Here is a 16,709-nt window from a genome sequence, read left to right as displayed (position 1 = left end):
TATGCGTTGAAACTAATCTTAAATATAAGTAAAGTGTACTATAATATTAAAATAATTGTTAATTAATCGATAGAAATGAATACTGTAACGTAAAATTGAGGATGTACCYGATATGTACCTTCCTCTTCGAAATCTTCTGTTAGACTGAGACGTTGTCACATAAAAAAGCTTTTTATATCGACAGTTGTTTACGTGGCTTTTTGAAAGTTGCGCATGTGTGTATAACGAAAATATTAATTGAATTAAATAGAAATTAAGATTATAACGTTCTGATTTTACATATTTTTAATTTTCATGTAATTGTTAAAATAAATGTAAATTTGTTTTAACGTTCCTGTGCAGTGGTGACTTCGGAAGGGGAAATTTTTATCGAAAAGACTATCACATAGAAATCATTTAATGATTAAAGTATGCTAATAAGTATGTAACACTTATACTAGTACATATATGTTTAAACAATCTGAAATATAAAGAGAGTGTATCAAAGTATTAAAAAAATTGTTAAATAATCAATTGAAATGTATATTGTAACGTAAAATTGAGGATGTACCTGTTGATGTACCTTCCTCTTCGAAATCTGCTGTTAGACTGAGACGTTGTCACATAAAAATGTTTTTCTATCGAAAGTTGTTTATATGGTTTTTTGAAAAGTGCGCATGTGTGTATAACGAAAATTGTAATTGTATTAAACAGAAATTAAGATTATAACGTCCTGATTTTGCATTTTTTTAATTTTCATGTAATTGTTTAAATAAATGTAAATTTGTTTTAACGTCCCTGTGCAGTGATGACTTCGGTGGGGAAAATTTTCAGCGAAAAAAAATATCACATCGAAATTATTTAATATTTAAAGTATGTTAATAAGTATATGCAATGCTTATACTAGTACATAAATGTTTAAACAATCTGAAATATAAAGAGAGTGTATAGAGTATTAAAATAATTGTTAATTAATTACTAGAAGTGTCTATTGTTGCTTAATAGCTAGGAATATACGATCTATGTACCGTCTTCTTCGAAATTCGCCGTTGGACTAATGTAAGTCATTGTTCTCTGTAAAACTTAAATAATACAACAGAGTATTATAGTATTCAAATGAACCTCTGTCTAGAATTTGTTTTGCTCGGTAAGAGATACTCTATTAAGGTAATAGACGGAAATAATAAAAAGATGTGAGGCTTTGATAAGTAAATAAGTTTATATTTACAGCGATTATCGTTCATCTTATTTTTGCAACAAGTTATATAATAAAAGTGTCGCTAAGTTCTAGTTTCGATATATTTTGCGCAGGATGAGTCAATTGTAGAGATTTTCCCGTTGATTTAATAGATCAAATTCTTTCATTTATGTTTACGAGATTCTCCTGCATGAATATTAATAATTACATTTAAATATATCATAAATCTTGTGTTCTTTTTCTTCCCAACTTTCACGCGTTTATGTATATACTTACATATCGCAAACACAAATTTATAAGACACACGTAGTTATAGTTTTCTTTAAACAACGTTATGTATTTATTATTACGCGAAACATGCATCTTCTTGCCTCTTACATTCGTCACTCTTTATTATCATAATATAAAAATCACAGCATACAAGAAGCCTAATTCAAATGATCGATTTTATCTTAATAGAGCACTGTCGCAAAGTTTCAGATTTTCAATTTTTTAATTGTCTTTTGTGCAGAAAGTGCTACAATAATCATGAAAAACGACTTTCTCTCTCTCTCTCTCTCTCTCTCTCTCTCTCTCTCTCTCTCTCTCTCTCTCTCACTTACTCACTTGTTCTTACGTACTTTTACGTATTTTTTTTCCAATCAAATCTCTCGTAATTCACGTAAATGATTCTAGATTGAAATCGTGGAATGTAAGCCACAATCGCGTCAGTAACAGATATATAAATTTCGAATATAAATTTTGGTAGTAAAAATATATATATTTATTTATTTATTTATTTATCTTTACATAACTTTGTGTATGATTGCGTATGTGTGGGATGTGTGTGTGTGTGTGTGTATATATATATATATACATACATGTATATGTATACATACATAATATATATGCATATACGAGTCGTTCACAGGCCAAAGCGACTAAAAATTGTTCGAAACGTGAAAACGTATATATTTGAGAAGCACGTAATTGACGCTAAATTGTCCATATTTAAATGAACCTTTCTTTATAACGAGCTTAAATATCATCGAATAAGAAAATGTTGTACGACTGAATAAATTATATAACTTTAATATAATTGTAACTTAATCAATTTTCTCTAGCTTTTTTATATAAGCGATTTTATTGAATCGATTTGGCAAATGAGCGGCTCATATATAACTCTGGCCCCGATTTTCCATAAAATTCTTTTTCGTTAATAGAATTCTTTTTCTATCAGTTTTTCTGTACGATAATAACCTATTTATATACATTGACTATACTCTTAGATATAGTCGACGCTATCTATATATAAATTTTATATAACGGTGCGCGTAATTTTTTGCTCACCAGTTACTACTCGTAATTAGACTATTTGAAAATGTTCATTTAAACAATCAAATAAAATATACATATACAGTCTTATTAACTAGAAAGATAGTCGTTGGCACAAATGACTGCTTAAAAATGAACTAGGCCGCAAAGTGTTAGCCTTTATTTGACAATATTTTCGTTTGAATAATTTCATAATTACGAAAGTAGTAGGAAAGATAATAAACGGCGATCACTTTTATCTCATATGTTATAATCGTTGAAAGAGGTGCAACAGAAAATCAAGTTGTTTTTGTACTAACAACGTTCAGCAATCTAAAATATACGATTAAATGAAATGATTGCGAGATATGCATGTGAATGTCGCTAAATCGTTTGCCAAGAAAGTTTCCATATGGATGCGGACATTGCGCACATATCTTATATTATGTTTGCACTGATAATGTGATTTATTAGTTTTATACTATTTCACGCACACACACATATATACGCATATGTATATATGTGTATATGCACATATATAGGTATATTTAATCTATATTTGAGGACAAGGTAAAACTAAAACGTTTCGCATTAAAAAAAGGGTTTTATGAAAGAAGAGATATGGATAAACATTAGCGGAATATCCGCAAACCTTTAAGCTTCATTGAAGCGTCCACCGATTCGACACGACGATTCACCACTTATGTTAAACTAAAGTATTTTTCCGCGACGGTTATAACGAATCATCATGCATTACGAAACATACAATAATAGGCAATCCAGATCTTTCGTTTTTTTTACTAGAATCGATATGTTGGGAGAATAGCGCGGAAATGCTATATATATATATATGTTGATTCCGCGAGGAAGTAACTTGAAAAAAGATCGCATAGAGATCTTCTGGCAAGTATACGACAATCAATCCTCCCATTTTACAGCTTACGTTGTAATCATTGAACATTATACATTATATAATATTCGACTTTATTAAAATATTATATTTCGTAAATATCTGCTTTAAAAAATCACGACGATACCCTAGACTATGTATTAGACGTAATTTGTGTTAAAATATTTTGCACGCTTATTTTCAATCCATGTTAATAAGTTGAATGTCCTTTAAGAAGTGTGTTGCTCGTTAACCGATAGATGTTATCTGATTGCACTTTAGTAACAGGCATTAATGGACAATGCTAAACCCAACGATATTTACTCATTCTTATGAGTTCCATATATTCTTCGAGAAAAATGGTTCATAACCACAGACGGCTAAAATCTTATCCACCATTATGGCCCGATTTTAAAGGGGGATGATTTCATGAAATCTTGTACTATTATAATAAGCGATGGATTTCTGACCGGTGCGTGGACAAAGTTGGAGAGATATCATCCGTCGGAATATCGAGCTTGCCATCGAAAGAAATATCTTATTACGACTTTATCGATCTCCTTGTCTTGGATCGATTCTAGTCGATTCTAGAATTGGTAACCAAACAGCGATTTCCATTTTTTCACAGCTAGTCCTCGGAAAAAGTAGGATCTTCGATCCTATCCCCAAGAAGTTTGGCTTTCGTTGGAATATCGCTCCATATTGGACGGCCTTTCGTTGTCTCTTCGCGTATCATCGCAGAGACGTATCCAGTTATAAAAGGAGAACGCCAACGTCCAATGCTATCATCCTACTATCGTATGTAATCGTGCGTCGTCGTCGCGCGATATCAACGCTAGGACCCTCGTCACTTCCTCTCTTCCGGTTCCTGACTGATCTTAACGAGATTATACGCGTGACTTCTGTACTTGGTAGGTGGATCGTGTAACGGTAGAGGTTGCTCGCTCGACGGTTGATTCATACTAGACATAGAAAGATCCGTCGGCATGTCCGCTTCCGCGTCGAGTCCGCATCCGGTAATGGTTGCCTCCTCCTCCGGTTCAGATTTTATTCGCGGTGGTTGTCGCAATATATTCATACTCTTGAGGTTTTTCAACTCGGTTGGATTTCGAAGGAACCTGCGAGATGAAGATCGCGTAAAGATTCGTGGAAAAGAAAAAAAAAGAAACTTGATGAAAGGTATACTCACTGATAGCAATGCCGCTCTCCCTGGACTTTCCTAAGTATGTTTACACGATAGTAATAACGCAAAGCTCTGCTCATCTTGTCATAATTCATAGACAAATGATTTTTCTGTATTCCCCAGAGCCGTGCTAAACCAGGAGGGTCAACGATCTTGAAAACTCCAGTATCTCGACATTTCCAGGCAATATAATTGGTATAACGTTGGGATGAATCGTTGAGCAATTGCTGAAGAAAATCCCATAAAAGCCTTCCATCTGCAATAGAAAAAAGATCTATAATATTTTCTATCGTATATCGTACCATATGTATCGTATATGTATTGTGTATGCATCAGATACGAACTGGTATTAGGTTCGGACGAGTCAGTAGGAAAGAATTCTCTGACGGTATTCGCGGCTGCAGCGGCAGCAGCAGCGGCAGCAGCAGCGGCAGCAGCGGCAGCGGCCGGCCTATACGCACCTGGAGTAAAAGGCATCATTTGGGAAGGTAACGTCGGACTTGCTTGATCCTTTACGCAAACCTCGCTAAGTCTTTGCGCAGCGAGTGCCGTAGGTGTAGCCGGTGGACTGTTACTTCCTCCTACTTGATGATTGTCCTCGTCCGAATCGCTCTTATAAATCTGCGTCTGATTGGCATCCGCGTGCCCAGGCGAACCAGCTTGGCTGTCGACGGACGGTGCCGGGGACAAAGTTACCGAATTTGCTGACATCAGGGTGGCTAGATTAGCGTATGGATTTTCTGTCCACGTAGGCGTAGGTGGGTGCGAATGAGGACTAAGCGGGTAAGCCGACGGTCTGGTAGGAGTTACTGGACTACTGGGAAGGCACCTTTGCAACTGATTAAAATCGCGCGCGAGCATTGCCAAGACATTGTGCAAGACGTCACCCGCCCCGGGGCACCTTTCTCCAAGATCGGCTTTCGTTAAAAGGCAAAGTGCTTTTCCATTCATCTGGAACATATCCATGTCGAATTGCGGCAAATCAAATTCCCTTTCGGCCCATCGTAGAAACGCTGCGACGTCTTCTCTCGACCAAAGTCGCGGATCGGAGGCTGTAAGAAGCGCGATAAATAATATATATCCTTTGAATCTCTGCTACATAATAAGGACGCGCGACTTCCTCTAAGAGTTTCCTCTTACCTAAGCTTGGAGGCAAGTGCGTCTTAAAATCGAGCAACGGACTCGGTGGTGGATGCGTCGTTGGTGGAAAGTTCATACTTGGTCCGTATCGCCAAAGCAAATCCGTAGGATTAAAGGGCAACGTTATACCCTGTTGTATTCGAGAATCCATCCCGGTTAATCCGCTCGCGGCGGAAACCGGCGGTAATTGTGGCAATTGAATCGCTGGCAACAATTTCATAACACGCCTCGTCTTCCTGCAAAGAACAAATATAAGTTAGACCAAAAGTTTAGCCCAATCTAAGGTGCGCGAATGCTGCGATATGTGTGTGTACGCTATAGAAAATATATTTAGAAGATATATTTAAATATCTCGAGGTAAACTACGAAACGATGATTTGTATCGATCAGCCACGAGGGACCACCACGCTAATTCGACTCGAGCGCTCTCATGTCTCCCGAGACTATGTTGTCTCGTACGATAGACATCCGAAAGGTTTGCGCGATCATTAGCATATAATGTAGAGGCATACAAAATGAAAGACAGCAGGAAAAGGTGTATCCGTTCTCAATGTAGATTTGCATAACTTATTTCCATCGACGTCAAAGCTATTTTCGTTCCGGTGGATCTCTCGCAAAAAAGGTCTACGACAGGAAAGAATCGAAACTTTTACAATCGTCTATTCACCAGGTCGTAGCATTACTTACTATAATATTAGTTGTATGAACTATACGAATGTCTTCGAATGTCGGTCAAACTGTTGATTAAATAATGATTCACGTAATTTCATGCTAGACGTACGAAATAGGAACGTAGAGCATACGAGAGAGTACTATGTACGTAGCGTAAAGTATGAGAGTCGAGCTATGCCAGAGCAACGTCGGTGTCACTTTCTCGAAAAGGAAGTAAGTAACTACACACGTTGCGCCAACAGACGAAGGCGCCTGTACATGTTTCTTTAATAATTATCTACGTATGAAGGATAATTTAGATACATTGTCGATTGATTATGCGAACACAAAGTAAGGCAATTTCAAAGAATTCGCTTTTATTTGTTCACAAACGCACGAACAAATGTTAGTACTATAATAATAACTAACTGGTATTTGGAAGTACAACCAGGAAACGCAAGAGGAAAATCCTTGCTTTGCTTCCATCATATAGCGCAACATCATTTCTCTTTCCCTTGCGTACGGTTGAAACGATAACAGGTGGCTTTTTTTAAGTTTTCTTCGTTAACGATCGAACACGCTTAATATAAGATATTGTGTTGCATCGCAATAGAGAGGAAATATGAGCAAGATACGGAAAAAATATAAGCAAATCGCGACAAAGAAATGCGTTCTTGGAAAATGACGCACTGGTAATACTCGTTACGCGTAGAAATAAATGAAAGTGTATGTCAAAAGTAAATCTTAGTAAATCTCTAGCGGGATGAGGGTTGATAATTTAGATTTGATTCATTAAAATCTGGATAATAATCGATAGATCTTTATTGAATATAGATAGAGAAAAGGTTGTGGTAAGCGTTACGCGCTCGTAACGTAATCATTCGTTACGCGTGTGGCTATATAAGCGCTCCTCTCGCGTGGCTCCAAATCGGTCGACCGATACCAGCCGAGATCAGACGGAGAAAGTCGAGCGCCTACGCTCCAAGCGTAACGGCACATACAGAGCTACCGGATTCTTCTCCCACTCCTTATACATACATATATATTCCTTTTAGCAGAGATCGAGGAACAAGGAAGCATTCTTTCATCCCATATTTCATCTTATATTTCATCTTTCTCTTCATCGACCTTTACGAATTTCCAATCAATCGAAATTTATTTATATTCCATACGCATTCGACGCTTCTTGTCCAATTTGGACAACAATTGCAATTTCTTCAAACAAATTGATAAGGAAGAATAACAATAGCGAGACGAACGTGCTTTATCGTATTTCCAATGGCGGTGGCCCAAAAGCGGTGGCCCAAAGGCGATGGCCCCCCGATGGCCCAAAGCCGACGACTGCTAACCACCACCTTCGAGCTAACACCAACGTGTGTTCTCTTTGTAAATCTATAAACTGTCTTTGCGCGTGCGTAAAACATCAATGCGGAAAATAAAATTGGCCGTATGATTGGCGGCAAATTCGTCTTACGTGCATTCCTAAGTAATCTTGTTAAACTTTTAACGGTCTTGCGAAATAATAAGGAAGGAAAAAATAAACTCTATGTACGGTTAAGCAAGTCTACATCACGCGTGCACGTAACGCTCCGAGCGATAAATCGTTTCTAACATAAGCCTGAACATCCAATACCTAACATTCAGATATTATGTGCACATAAAGACGCTTTTCTATTCTTTTTCTTTACGAAAGACTCGCAACTTGGGTTATCGTTCGCGATGACACACACACACAGACAAAGTCGACGGCAAAGTCGTGTAAAAATCGATTATGCGATTTGGAATGAATTAACACTTGCAACGATCGTATTTAATTTTCATTGCATTCGATTGAAATTAAAATGACTCGTTACGCATAAAATGTCTATTTAAAGCGCCTTTGTATATTATCAATTGTTCTTGGATATTGATATGTACTTAGGTAAAAAAAAAAAAAAAGAAATAAATATGCACGAATAATTAGCATCGACAAAAATCTCGTACAATTAGAAGTACGTGTATATTATATGCGATCGATGTCAATAACTCTTGGTGGAAGATGTTTTTTGAGTACAGACAACGGTCGTGATAGTGGACGATAATGGTGCTCATCGAAATCATTGGACTTTCCATGTTTCTTTCTTGTTCCTTTGGTACTTCCATCCTGCATAGAAAGAACTCCTCAGTCTCGTCGCGTCTCATCTCGTCTCTTTTCTCGCGTTTTTCTCTTTCCGCGTGCGTGCACGCTAGCATACGTCCGTTTACGAAAGCGAACGGAGTACGATGTCCACGAGAGCACGTGTGAACGCAGCCTAACTATGTGGGCTGTGCACTCGACTGATAAAACGCTTCAGCGACGTGTCAGTGACCCTCCTCCCTCCTACTCTCTCTTTCTTCTTTAAATGCGCGTGCGCTCGCTCTCCTTTTTCCTTCTCATTCCTCCTCATTCCTCTTTCTTCTCTTATCCGACATCTTCATGATGTCTGTCCAAGGTTTCGAAATACATATTATAGTTCGCGTTCGTATCTGCACGCTCGAAAAAAGAATGAAGTACCTAACTTAAGGGATAACGCCACTCTAGTGCTCCAAGAGATAGCCTATTTTTGGGGGATTTTTTTATAGGGATATGGTAAGTGCAAGACAGAATTCGTTTAAAGGACTTTATTAAATACACTTCTAACAACACCAACATTCGCAATTTGTTCCGTTACATGCCGTCACAAAATGGCAGCGTTACAGCTTAGCAAAGCAAATCTTATATCGATAACAATGTATGATATAGAGATTATCTTTCAAAGAGCGCGTAGGATATTTTGCAAATATTATTTACGTTGGAAATGGTACACGCGCAGATAAATGTCAAATTTTTAACAAAATTGTTTATAAAAATAACAATCTAATCCTATATTATTAGGAAATATATAGTTTTTTCGTAATCAAAAATTATAGAATAAATTTGTCCGCCAGCGGGAACACTGTTTTCGATCTAAGATTTTCTTTGCTAAGAAATCTTAATCTAAGCTGCAATTTTGTGGCGATTTGCGATGAAAAGATTTGTCAATGTTGTTGAAAGTTTATATGGGACGAATTTTGCCTTCCACTTATCCATATTCCCATAAGATTTTGTGAGCGCTAGACGCGTTGGGGGGATTGGACTCGGTCCGGAGTACCGATTCCAAGAACTTGGACGACACGAATTGATCTTATGTTTGAGAACTACTGCTTGCGTTACAAAGAACAGCGACGAGCCCTCCGATGCACGTGCATGCGAGTACCGTCGACCGGAAGTCGATGAAAAAAAAACCTAGTTCACCCTCGTCACTCGGCACCAGCTTCTCTTCATGGGAACCAACCTCCTCTTCTTTCTCTCGCACATCAGCGCGCACGCACATCAGCGCGCACGCACATCAGCGCGCACGCACGACGCGTACGCACGCACACGTACTATGCCACACACATACGAAAGCGATTCGTTTCATCTCGATCTTCCTTGTCTCTTACTCGACGCTAGAAGAGGTCTGTTCAATTTCCAACTTATCGTATAAGTAATTCTCTACTTTTGAACTACGCTCCCTTTGTCCATAGCAATTTGCTTTTTCGAGAAAAGACAATTTTTATCGACACCGAAAGTAGATTTGAAGAGAAGAAAAAAAGAAAAATGGGCGCGCGATAGATGAGCGCGAATTAAATTACGACCCTCTTGTTTGCTCTCTCGCGCTTACGAGAAATGTTATTTATGTTTTTCTCCAACAATCAAACGGTATCCGCATTCAGCGACCTTCGTATTATTCGTATCTACCGCGATTTTATTCAAGGATAACTGTTGCTTCTAACTAAAGTCATAGACGGAAGTTCCCAGTAAGAGAAGGTTAAAACAGAAACGGGATTGGAAATTTCGAAAAAGTTTCTTCTACCGAAAGACTCATCGTGAAAAGATGAAGGCTTTTTCTTAAAGAAATAAAAACAAAATATGTGAAGAAACGATACGCGTTGGCAGGTAAGGTCGACTGGCTGATCCCTTTAATTCTCTGGCCTCTATAACCATTAAAAAGGAATGGTGGGAGGAGCCGGTCGCAGGTAGTCCGTAAATCTTTTCCGTCACCTGCATTTTACCTGCCGCTGAAGTACCATAAGACGCGAGGGTAACTCGTGCACTATAACGCGTTCTCGCGCAGATACTTTCTTCGACATATAAATGAATAATCGAATAGCTGATTAGGTCGTTAATAAAATGATCTATAGTTCCTCTGCTTTTGTAACGTCAACTCCTATAAAAGAGGTATAACAATGTAATTGAATCATGTTTTCTAAAAGTACCACGAAATTTATCCGTAAGGGAGTGAAACGTGCCAAGAGGGAAGTATGCAGAGAGAATGGAAGACGCGCGCGCGACCAATCAAATTGGTAACTATAGTACGACAAAAACTTTCACGAGAGAGAAAGAGATAGAAACGCATACACATTTTAGGATTTATTATTCCTGCGAATAATTTACAAATAATTTAACGAATACTAAATCTAAAACAATTTTATTGGCACGTTAAAATAACTTGAAAAAGGAAGCTTCGACACCTATCGTTGGTTGAAAATTTGATATCGTTGGTTGGTTCCAAATATCAAGGACAAGATTACCTTGGATGAGCGAAGATAAAAGATAAGTAGTTCAGACCCTTTCGCGAGGTCCAAGTAAAGAAAATGCGAGGAAAGGGAAGATGGAGATATAAGAGAGAAGAACTATCGTCGTGTCTCTTGTCCCGGATCCGCCGACTAGTAATAATAGTTATCCCGACGGCAAGGAATGCCAGCAGAGTTGTTGCCCTGTGAGTAGCGTCGTATGTGTGAAATACGAGAAGGAACTTGACGTTCCACATAAAACGAACGGAAGCAAGTCGGTTTCGATCGGTTTACTTTTTGTAAAGAGCATCCTCTTATAAAAAAAACGTTAAATAAGGAAAACGTTGGACAATGAAGCAACCTCTCCCTCTATTCGTTCTTTGATCAAAATAAAAATCTCTTATTGTTTCGAAGTAAGGATATTGAAAAATTTGGATAACTCGTTAGAAAAAAACCAACAACTGTCACTTCCTTTTCCTCTATCTTTTTCTTCCCCGCAACTCCGACCGAACGGATTCTTTCAAACGGCAGCAAGAGGAGCCGGATGCCATCCATCGTGTCCGCCAGTTTCCTTTTGCTTAGTTTTTCTTGCTTCGTCGGTCAAAAGATACGGTAAAAGGCGGGAATACGAAAAGCAGAGTTTCTCTCTCTCACACGCTTACACACACACAAACGCGCGCCTGCTCGTCTTTCTATTCGACGGCAAATACAAGGAAGGACAATGAGGAAAGAAGAAGAAGAGAACCTCTTCGGAAAGGAAAAGATCTGACAAGACGCCAATGAAGCTCCATTCCTCGCCTCTTTTACAGGCGATAAAGAAGAAAAAGAGGACCAAGGTCCGTGCTTCCGGTCCGGATACCGACCGGTTCTTCTCTTTCGCTAAAGCAAAAGAGAAAAAACGATGAAATGAGAAAAGAAGCGGATATACCTCTTCCTTCGTTCGCAGAACATACATATTATGTTTCATTGTATTTATCGATTGAAATAGTTAATAAAATGAAGTTACAAAGATTTCATAAGGATATATTTTGGATCATACTTTGGATCAACCTTTGCATCAACTAATGGATAGAAAAAATAATTGGAAGAAACCTATAAGAAGACTATGCCGATTAAAGATGTCGTAAGTAGATAGTTACAATGCGAATATGGCGTTCCTTACCACGCCTTAACTGTCGGAGACACGTCTCGCGTCTGACGTGTTCAGCCGTTTCTAAGCCTCGTGGCGTCACGCGTACGCTTGCTTGTGTTATTCTAATTATATGTATGTATTTATGCTTGAACGCAAGGAGTAAAAATGATCAAGTTAATTATCTTCAACGTTATCTTTGTGTTACCTAAAATATTTCGCATTCTTTACAAGTAGTTGCTCTAGGCATCATCCTCCGTTCCGAGTTGAGGGCCGAAACATTAAAAAAGCATAAAAAGAATAAAATGTTTGTATGAAGGTCGTTCCAAAGTTGGCGGTGCGTTATCACACAATGTTCACAAAGATCGATCGAGCCCTTCCCTTCTGGGTCCTACAGAAATCTCCATTTCTCTTTCCAAACCACAGTATATACTGCTTCCTCTCTCTTACTTCCGGGTTCGAGGCTCTTCCGGTGAGCTCGACGCAATAGCGTTGAAAGGGCTCTCCCTCCTCTCGTCCCACTTCCTTTCTCCGGCGGCTTTCCTCCCTCGCTCCTCCCTCGCTCCTTCCTGGCTCCTTCCTCGCTCCTTCCTCGCTCCTTCCTCGCTCCTTCATTGCTATCGTCATCGTCGTCGTCGTCGTCGTCGTCGTCGTCAACGACGAAACGCTTTCTTACCAAAGCCGCCTTTAACCAAGCTCACCACCCTTCGTGTACTTCCCCTTTTGCCACTCCTTTATCCATCTTTACGTGTGTGTACTTGCCCGCCCGCACGCATGCACGCACGCACGCACCATTGTATATACCTTTTCTTGGCATTCTCTTTGCTATCCAAGAAGCACTTTTATCTTATTCGCAATCGTGATCGATCACGGTGTTCAAAGATTTTCTAATGGCAAAGCTTTCATATGAGACGAATAAAAAAGTAGTTGCGCGTGTCATAGGCCGTTGCGAAAGATATCTACTACTGCTACTGATCGCGCTTTGATTTATGGTCAAAGGATTACCTAAATAAATACATACTTGGAATGAAAACAACGATAATGAGAGATGAAAAAGAAGCAAAGGTAAGGAAGAAAAAATGGAATAATAGCGTGAACAAGAGGCATTATACACATATATATATATATATATATATATCTCGGTATATTATACACCTATATTATACTCCCACCCTTGGGAGCAGACAGTAGAGAAGAGTAAGTCGGAAGAGAGTGGGAAAAGAGTGGGAAAAGAAACGGGGGGCGCGGTGCGGAGCAAAGTAAGAAGGAGAAGACGGAAGAGAGAAACGAGGGAGGGAGAATAATCCGATGGTAGGAGAAGAGAGACTGGAAACGGAAGGACCGAGAGAGGACAAAGGGGGGGAGGAGTGGCGAGAAACGGAAAGGTGAAAAGCGGGAAGGGGAAGAAAGGGAAGAAATAGTGAGCGAGGAGAGGAAAGGAGAGGAGAAACGACCTTTTCAATGTAATCACATCGAGCTTGTCTCACAGAAGCGTCGGCAACCAGGAAGCAAAACAGAAATAGGTGACCGCAACGTGCAGTATGCTGACGGACGACGAATTCCTACACAAAATGGACCTATTATTTCTTTTTACTCTCTCATCCAATCTATCTTGATCAAATATAAACATTTTTTTATGCACACCCATCCCCGTTCTATGAAATTCCCAAATTAACCAACTTTCCAAAAAATACTAAACTTGCGTAACTAAAGTAAATAAAAAGTTGGAAATAAGTATTTTCGATCGTTTCAACGAGAACACGAGTTTGTCTACTTGATTTGCTACGCATCATCGAAGAGAAACCGGAAAAAGAGGGCATTTAAATCATTCTTTCTGTTGACTTTATACGAGATATACGCGGATAAGCAATTAATATAATCACATTTATTTCACAGCGCGCGCTCGTTGCTGGCGCAGGACGAGAGAGAGAGAGAGAGAGAGAGAGAGAGAGAGAGACGAATAGAATCTTTTTTATTCTTCCTCGCTTCACATTTCATTTACTAATCTTGATTTATCGCACTTTCTACTCGATGATAATAACATCAATCGACTTGTTAAGAAAATATAATGCAAGAATAAAATTTGGACAAACAAGGTAAAGTAGGTAATTGTTTAGTTAGCTTGTTTCCTTCAAAATTTGCATATGCAAATAAGCAATTGAAGGAACGCAACGCGTTTCCAAATCGCGTGATCATCGGTACGCGTTAAACTCATCGAACTATACATGTATCTAGCGATAACGATAACGATAACGATAAGAATGTTAGGAAGTCCGTTAGAAAAAATCCAAACGTATCTCACGGTTCTCTTCGCTCTCCCTAATGATATCCCATAGCTAATTAGAAATAAAAGAGATAGATAGATGATGATTCTCGATGGCGCGCGCTTGCGATTTATCAATACGAAGTTTCTTCTGCAAAGAAAAACAAAGATGCGACCCAAATAGTTTATCGAATGAACTGTTAGACAGAGCTATCGCGTTCAATGTTTTCTTTATTTTTGTCATTAATATTATATTAATAAGAAGAATATTATTTATCATCGAAAAAGAGAGAGATGTACGTTTGTAAGATACATATGATATTCCATTTGGATCATTTTGCATTGTCTCTCGACGCGGAAAGTTTAAAAGAAAGAAACTGAACACGCGTTCGCGGATGATACTAGACCCGTACGATAAACGCGGAAGTCGTATGGATCGAATCGTAGGTAAGAAATGTGTGATGATCGACCTCGTTATTCCTTTTCTTTACGTTAATTGAGAATCGTTTATCCAAAATACAAGGGAGAAAAGGAAAAAGTACCTCGATGAAAGTATCTTTCGGCAGATTTATCAAATCTCTCCGCGCTGCGACGAAACTTGTTAGATCATCCCCGCTTAGAGTTACGTCCCGATCTTCCAGCTCCTCTTCCTCCTCCCCTTGCCACCTTCTCCACGCCTCCTTCTTCCGTTTCTCCTCCTAGTGCCGTGGCTGTTGTGTGACGTGACGTACCGTCTCACGATATCATCAATGTGACCCAACGTTGATCGACCCCTTAACCAATCTATCTTCCGATGACTTTTAATCGGCATTCACTCGATAGAGATACTTTCTTTCGAGTTCATCGTTCAACGAATAGTTCAACTACTATTTCTTTTCTGGAGGGAAAAACTTCCCTCTTTCTCTCTCTCTTTCTCTCTCTCTCTCTCTCTCTCTCCCTCTCTCTCTCTCTCTCTTTCTTAATTACGCACGCACGTACAAACATACACGCGTACGTATGTAGACACCCACACCCGCACCCACACTCGTCGCACCGAAAGAGAGAGAGAGATCCAATTGTGGATTAACAAAACGTCACTGCTCGCGCACGTGAGTACACGTCGAAGTTAGACGAACGTCACCGACAGCTCGCTCAGCGATGCTGCGCAATGTACTACTCGATGGACAGAAAATAATAACGACGAGGATGTTAAATATCCACACGAACTGCGCACACTTGAGGCTCATTTATCTCTAACAAGTCACAATTCCGTATCAACCATCTGTCGGCAAGCAGGTCTTTCCTCCTCGAAAAGTTTCCTTCCTTTAACGAAAGGAAAAATGGGATAAAATTCGAAGAAGGGATAGCAGAGTGATCGAGAAGATCGGAGAGAGAGAGAGAGAGAGAGAGAGAGAGAGAGAGAGAGAGAGATAGAAAGAGAAAAAAGGAGAAAAAGATTGAGCGCGCGCGCGCCCCAGAAAGAGATAGAGAGGGAGAGGAAGAGAGGATAGAGGGGAGAGATCTAGATATGCCTGCCGGCTTAAGCTCGTCAAAGAGACATTTGGTAGTGTTCTTTGAGAGCAGTGGTGGTTAGAGCGGTGGTGGTTAGAACGGTGACAACGGCAGCAATAATTTCCCGTAACTCTCCTGTATATTCCTATTCGTTTTTGTTTCCTCTCTTAGAGGGATAGAGACGACACGGTCTCACGTACGAGTGGCAAAGTGCAAACGAAGCGTCGGAAGTAAGAACAGGGAGCGAGATGGAAAGACACGCGTCTCGAAGCTGCCGAGTGACTAAGCTCGTCCAAGTCGCGCGAGTCATGCAGTAGGAAGTATCGCCTACTTGCTTGCCGCCAGATTCTATCCCCACTTTGGTATCGTCGATATCGCCAACGCTCTACTCGGAGAGATGGAAAGAGAGCGCCCTGATCCACCACTGGTGTGCCCCGTCGATGCGCGCGCCCGATGCGCACCGTTCATCTGCGTTAACTTGTCCCACTGCTCTCCAATTCTCCTTCAAAGATACTGACCACTTGTTTGGATCGACGTCTTCCCGATTAATACAGAGAGCAACCCTTTCCATCCCTTCTCGGACTCGCACCCCATCAAGTCGTAACATTTCGTCCAAGTAAAGTTGCCTAATACGAATCAAAAAAACTAATGAAAAAAGATATTGATGCAAGAGAGAAAACTATCAAATGGCCTAGTCTTCGCTTATCCGAAAAATATGATACAAGGGAGAATCTACCGGCAGATGGCAGCACCATCTACGAGGATATTTACGCTCACATATTTTTTATCTTACGTTTAAATAACCCTCTTTGTCGGATAGAATTGCATCTTACCGATGCGACGATCGTCTTACTGGTTTCGCATATTTCATCTTTTACTAGTTACTTCGAATTTTTTGAA

The 16,709-nt window shown here is 39.5% G+C and overlaps 1 protein-coding gene across 4 annotated transcripts; it reads right to left on the bottom strand.

Moving 5' to 3' along the window:
* Nucleotides 1–1,183: 1,183 nt before the first annotated feature.
* On the bottom strand, nucleotides 1,184–16,644 carry LOC106793963 (ets DNA-binding protein pokkuri). Of its 4 annotated transcripts, none has more exons than XM_014761279.1 (5): nucleotides 14,861–16,644; nucleotides 5,683–5,918; nucleotides 4,887–5,594; nucleotides 4,549–4,798; nucleotides 1,184–4,477 (listed from the first exon to the last, which is right to left on the bottom strand). In XM_014761279.1, exons 2-5 carry the CDS (start codon nucleotides 5,900–5,902, stop codon nucleotides 4,207–4,209), a joined length of 1,449 nt encoding a protein of 482 aa, XP_014616765.1. In that variant the 5' UTR covers nucleotides 5,903–5,918; nucleotides 14,861–16,644; the 3' UTR covers nucleotides 1,184–4,206. The 4 variants fall into 4 exon arrangements, with proteins under 4 accessions (XP_014616765.1, XP_014616768.1, XP_014616767.1 ...); XM_014761282.1 differs by having other exon boundaries at nucleotides 5,004–5,594; XM_014761281.1 differs by having other exon boundaries at nucleotides 16,141–16,644.
* Nucleotides 16,645–16,709: the final 65 nt, after the last annotated feature.

Source organism: Polistes canadensis, unplaced genomic scaffold, assembly GCF_001313835.1.
Source record: "Polistes canadensis isolate GaletaPanama2010 unplaced genomic scaffold, ASM131383v1 scaffold_21, whole genome shotgun sequence".
NCBI classification, from domain to species: Eukaryota; Metazoa; Arthropoda; class Insecta; order Hymenoptera; family Vespidae; genus Polistes; species Polistes canadensis.
Note: the sequence above shows the minus strand (reverse complement) of the source record. Positions and strands in the feature narration are given on the sequence as shown.

What these genes read in the sequence shown, in the direction of transcription:
- LOC106793963 (XM_014761279.1), bottom strand. Translation starts at nt 5,902, where the DNA reads ATGAAATTGTTGCCAGCGATTCAATTGCCACAATTACCGCCGGTTTCC. An exon ending in CTCGTCCGAACCTAATACCA is followed by an intron (nt 4,799 to 4,886) that starts GTTCGTATCTGA and finishes TTTCTATTGCAG; the next exon opens with ATGGAAGGCTTTTATGGGAT. An exon ending in GGAGAGCGGCATTGCTATCA is followed by an intron (nt 4,478 to 4,548) that starts GTGAGTATACCT and finishes TTCATCTCGCAG; the next exon opens with GTTCCTTCGAAATCCAACCG.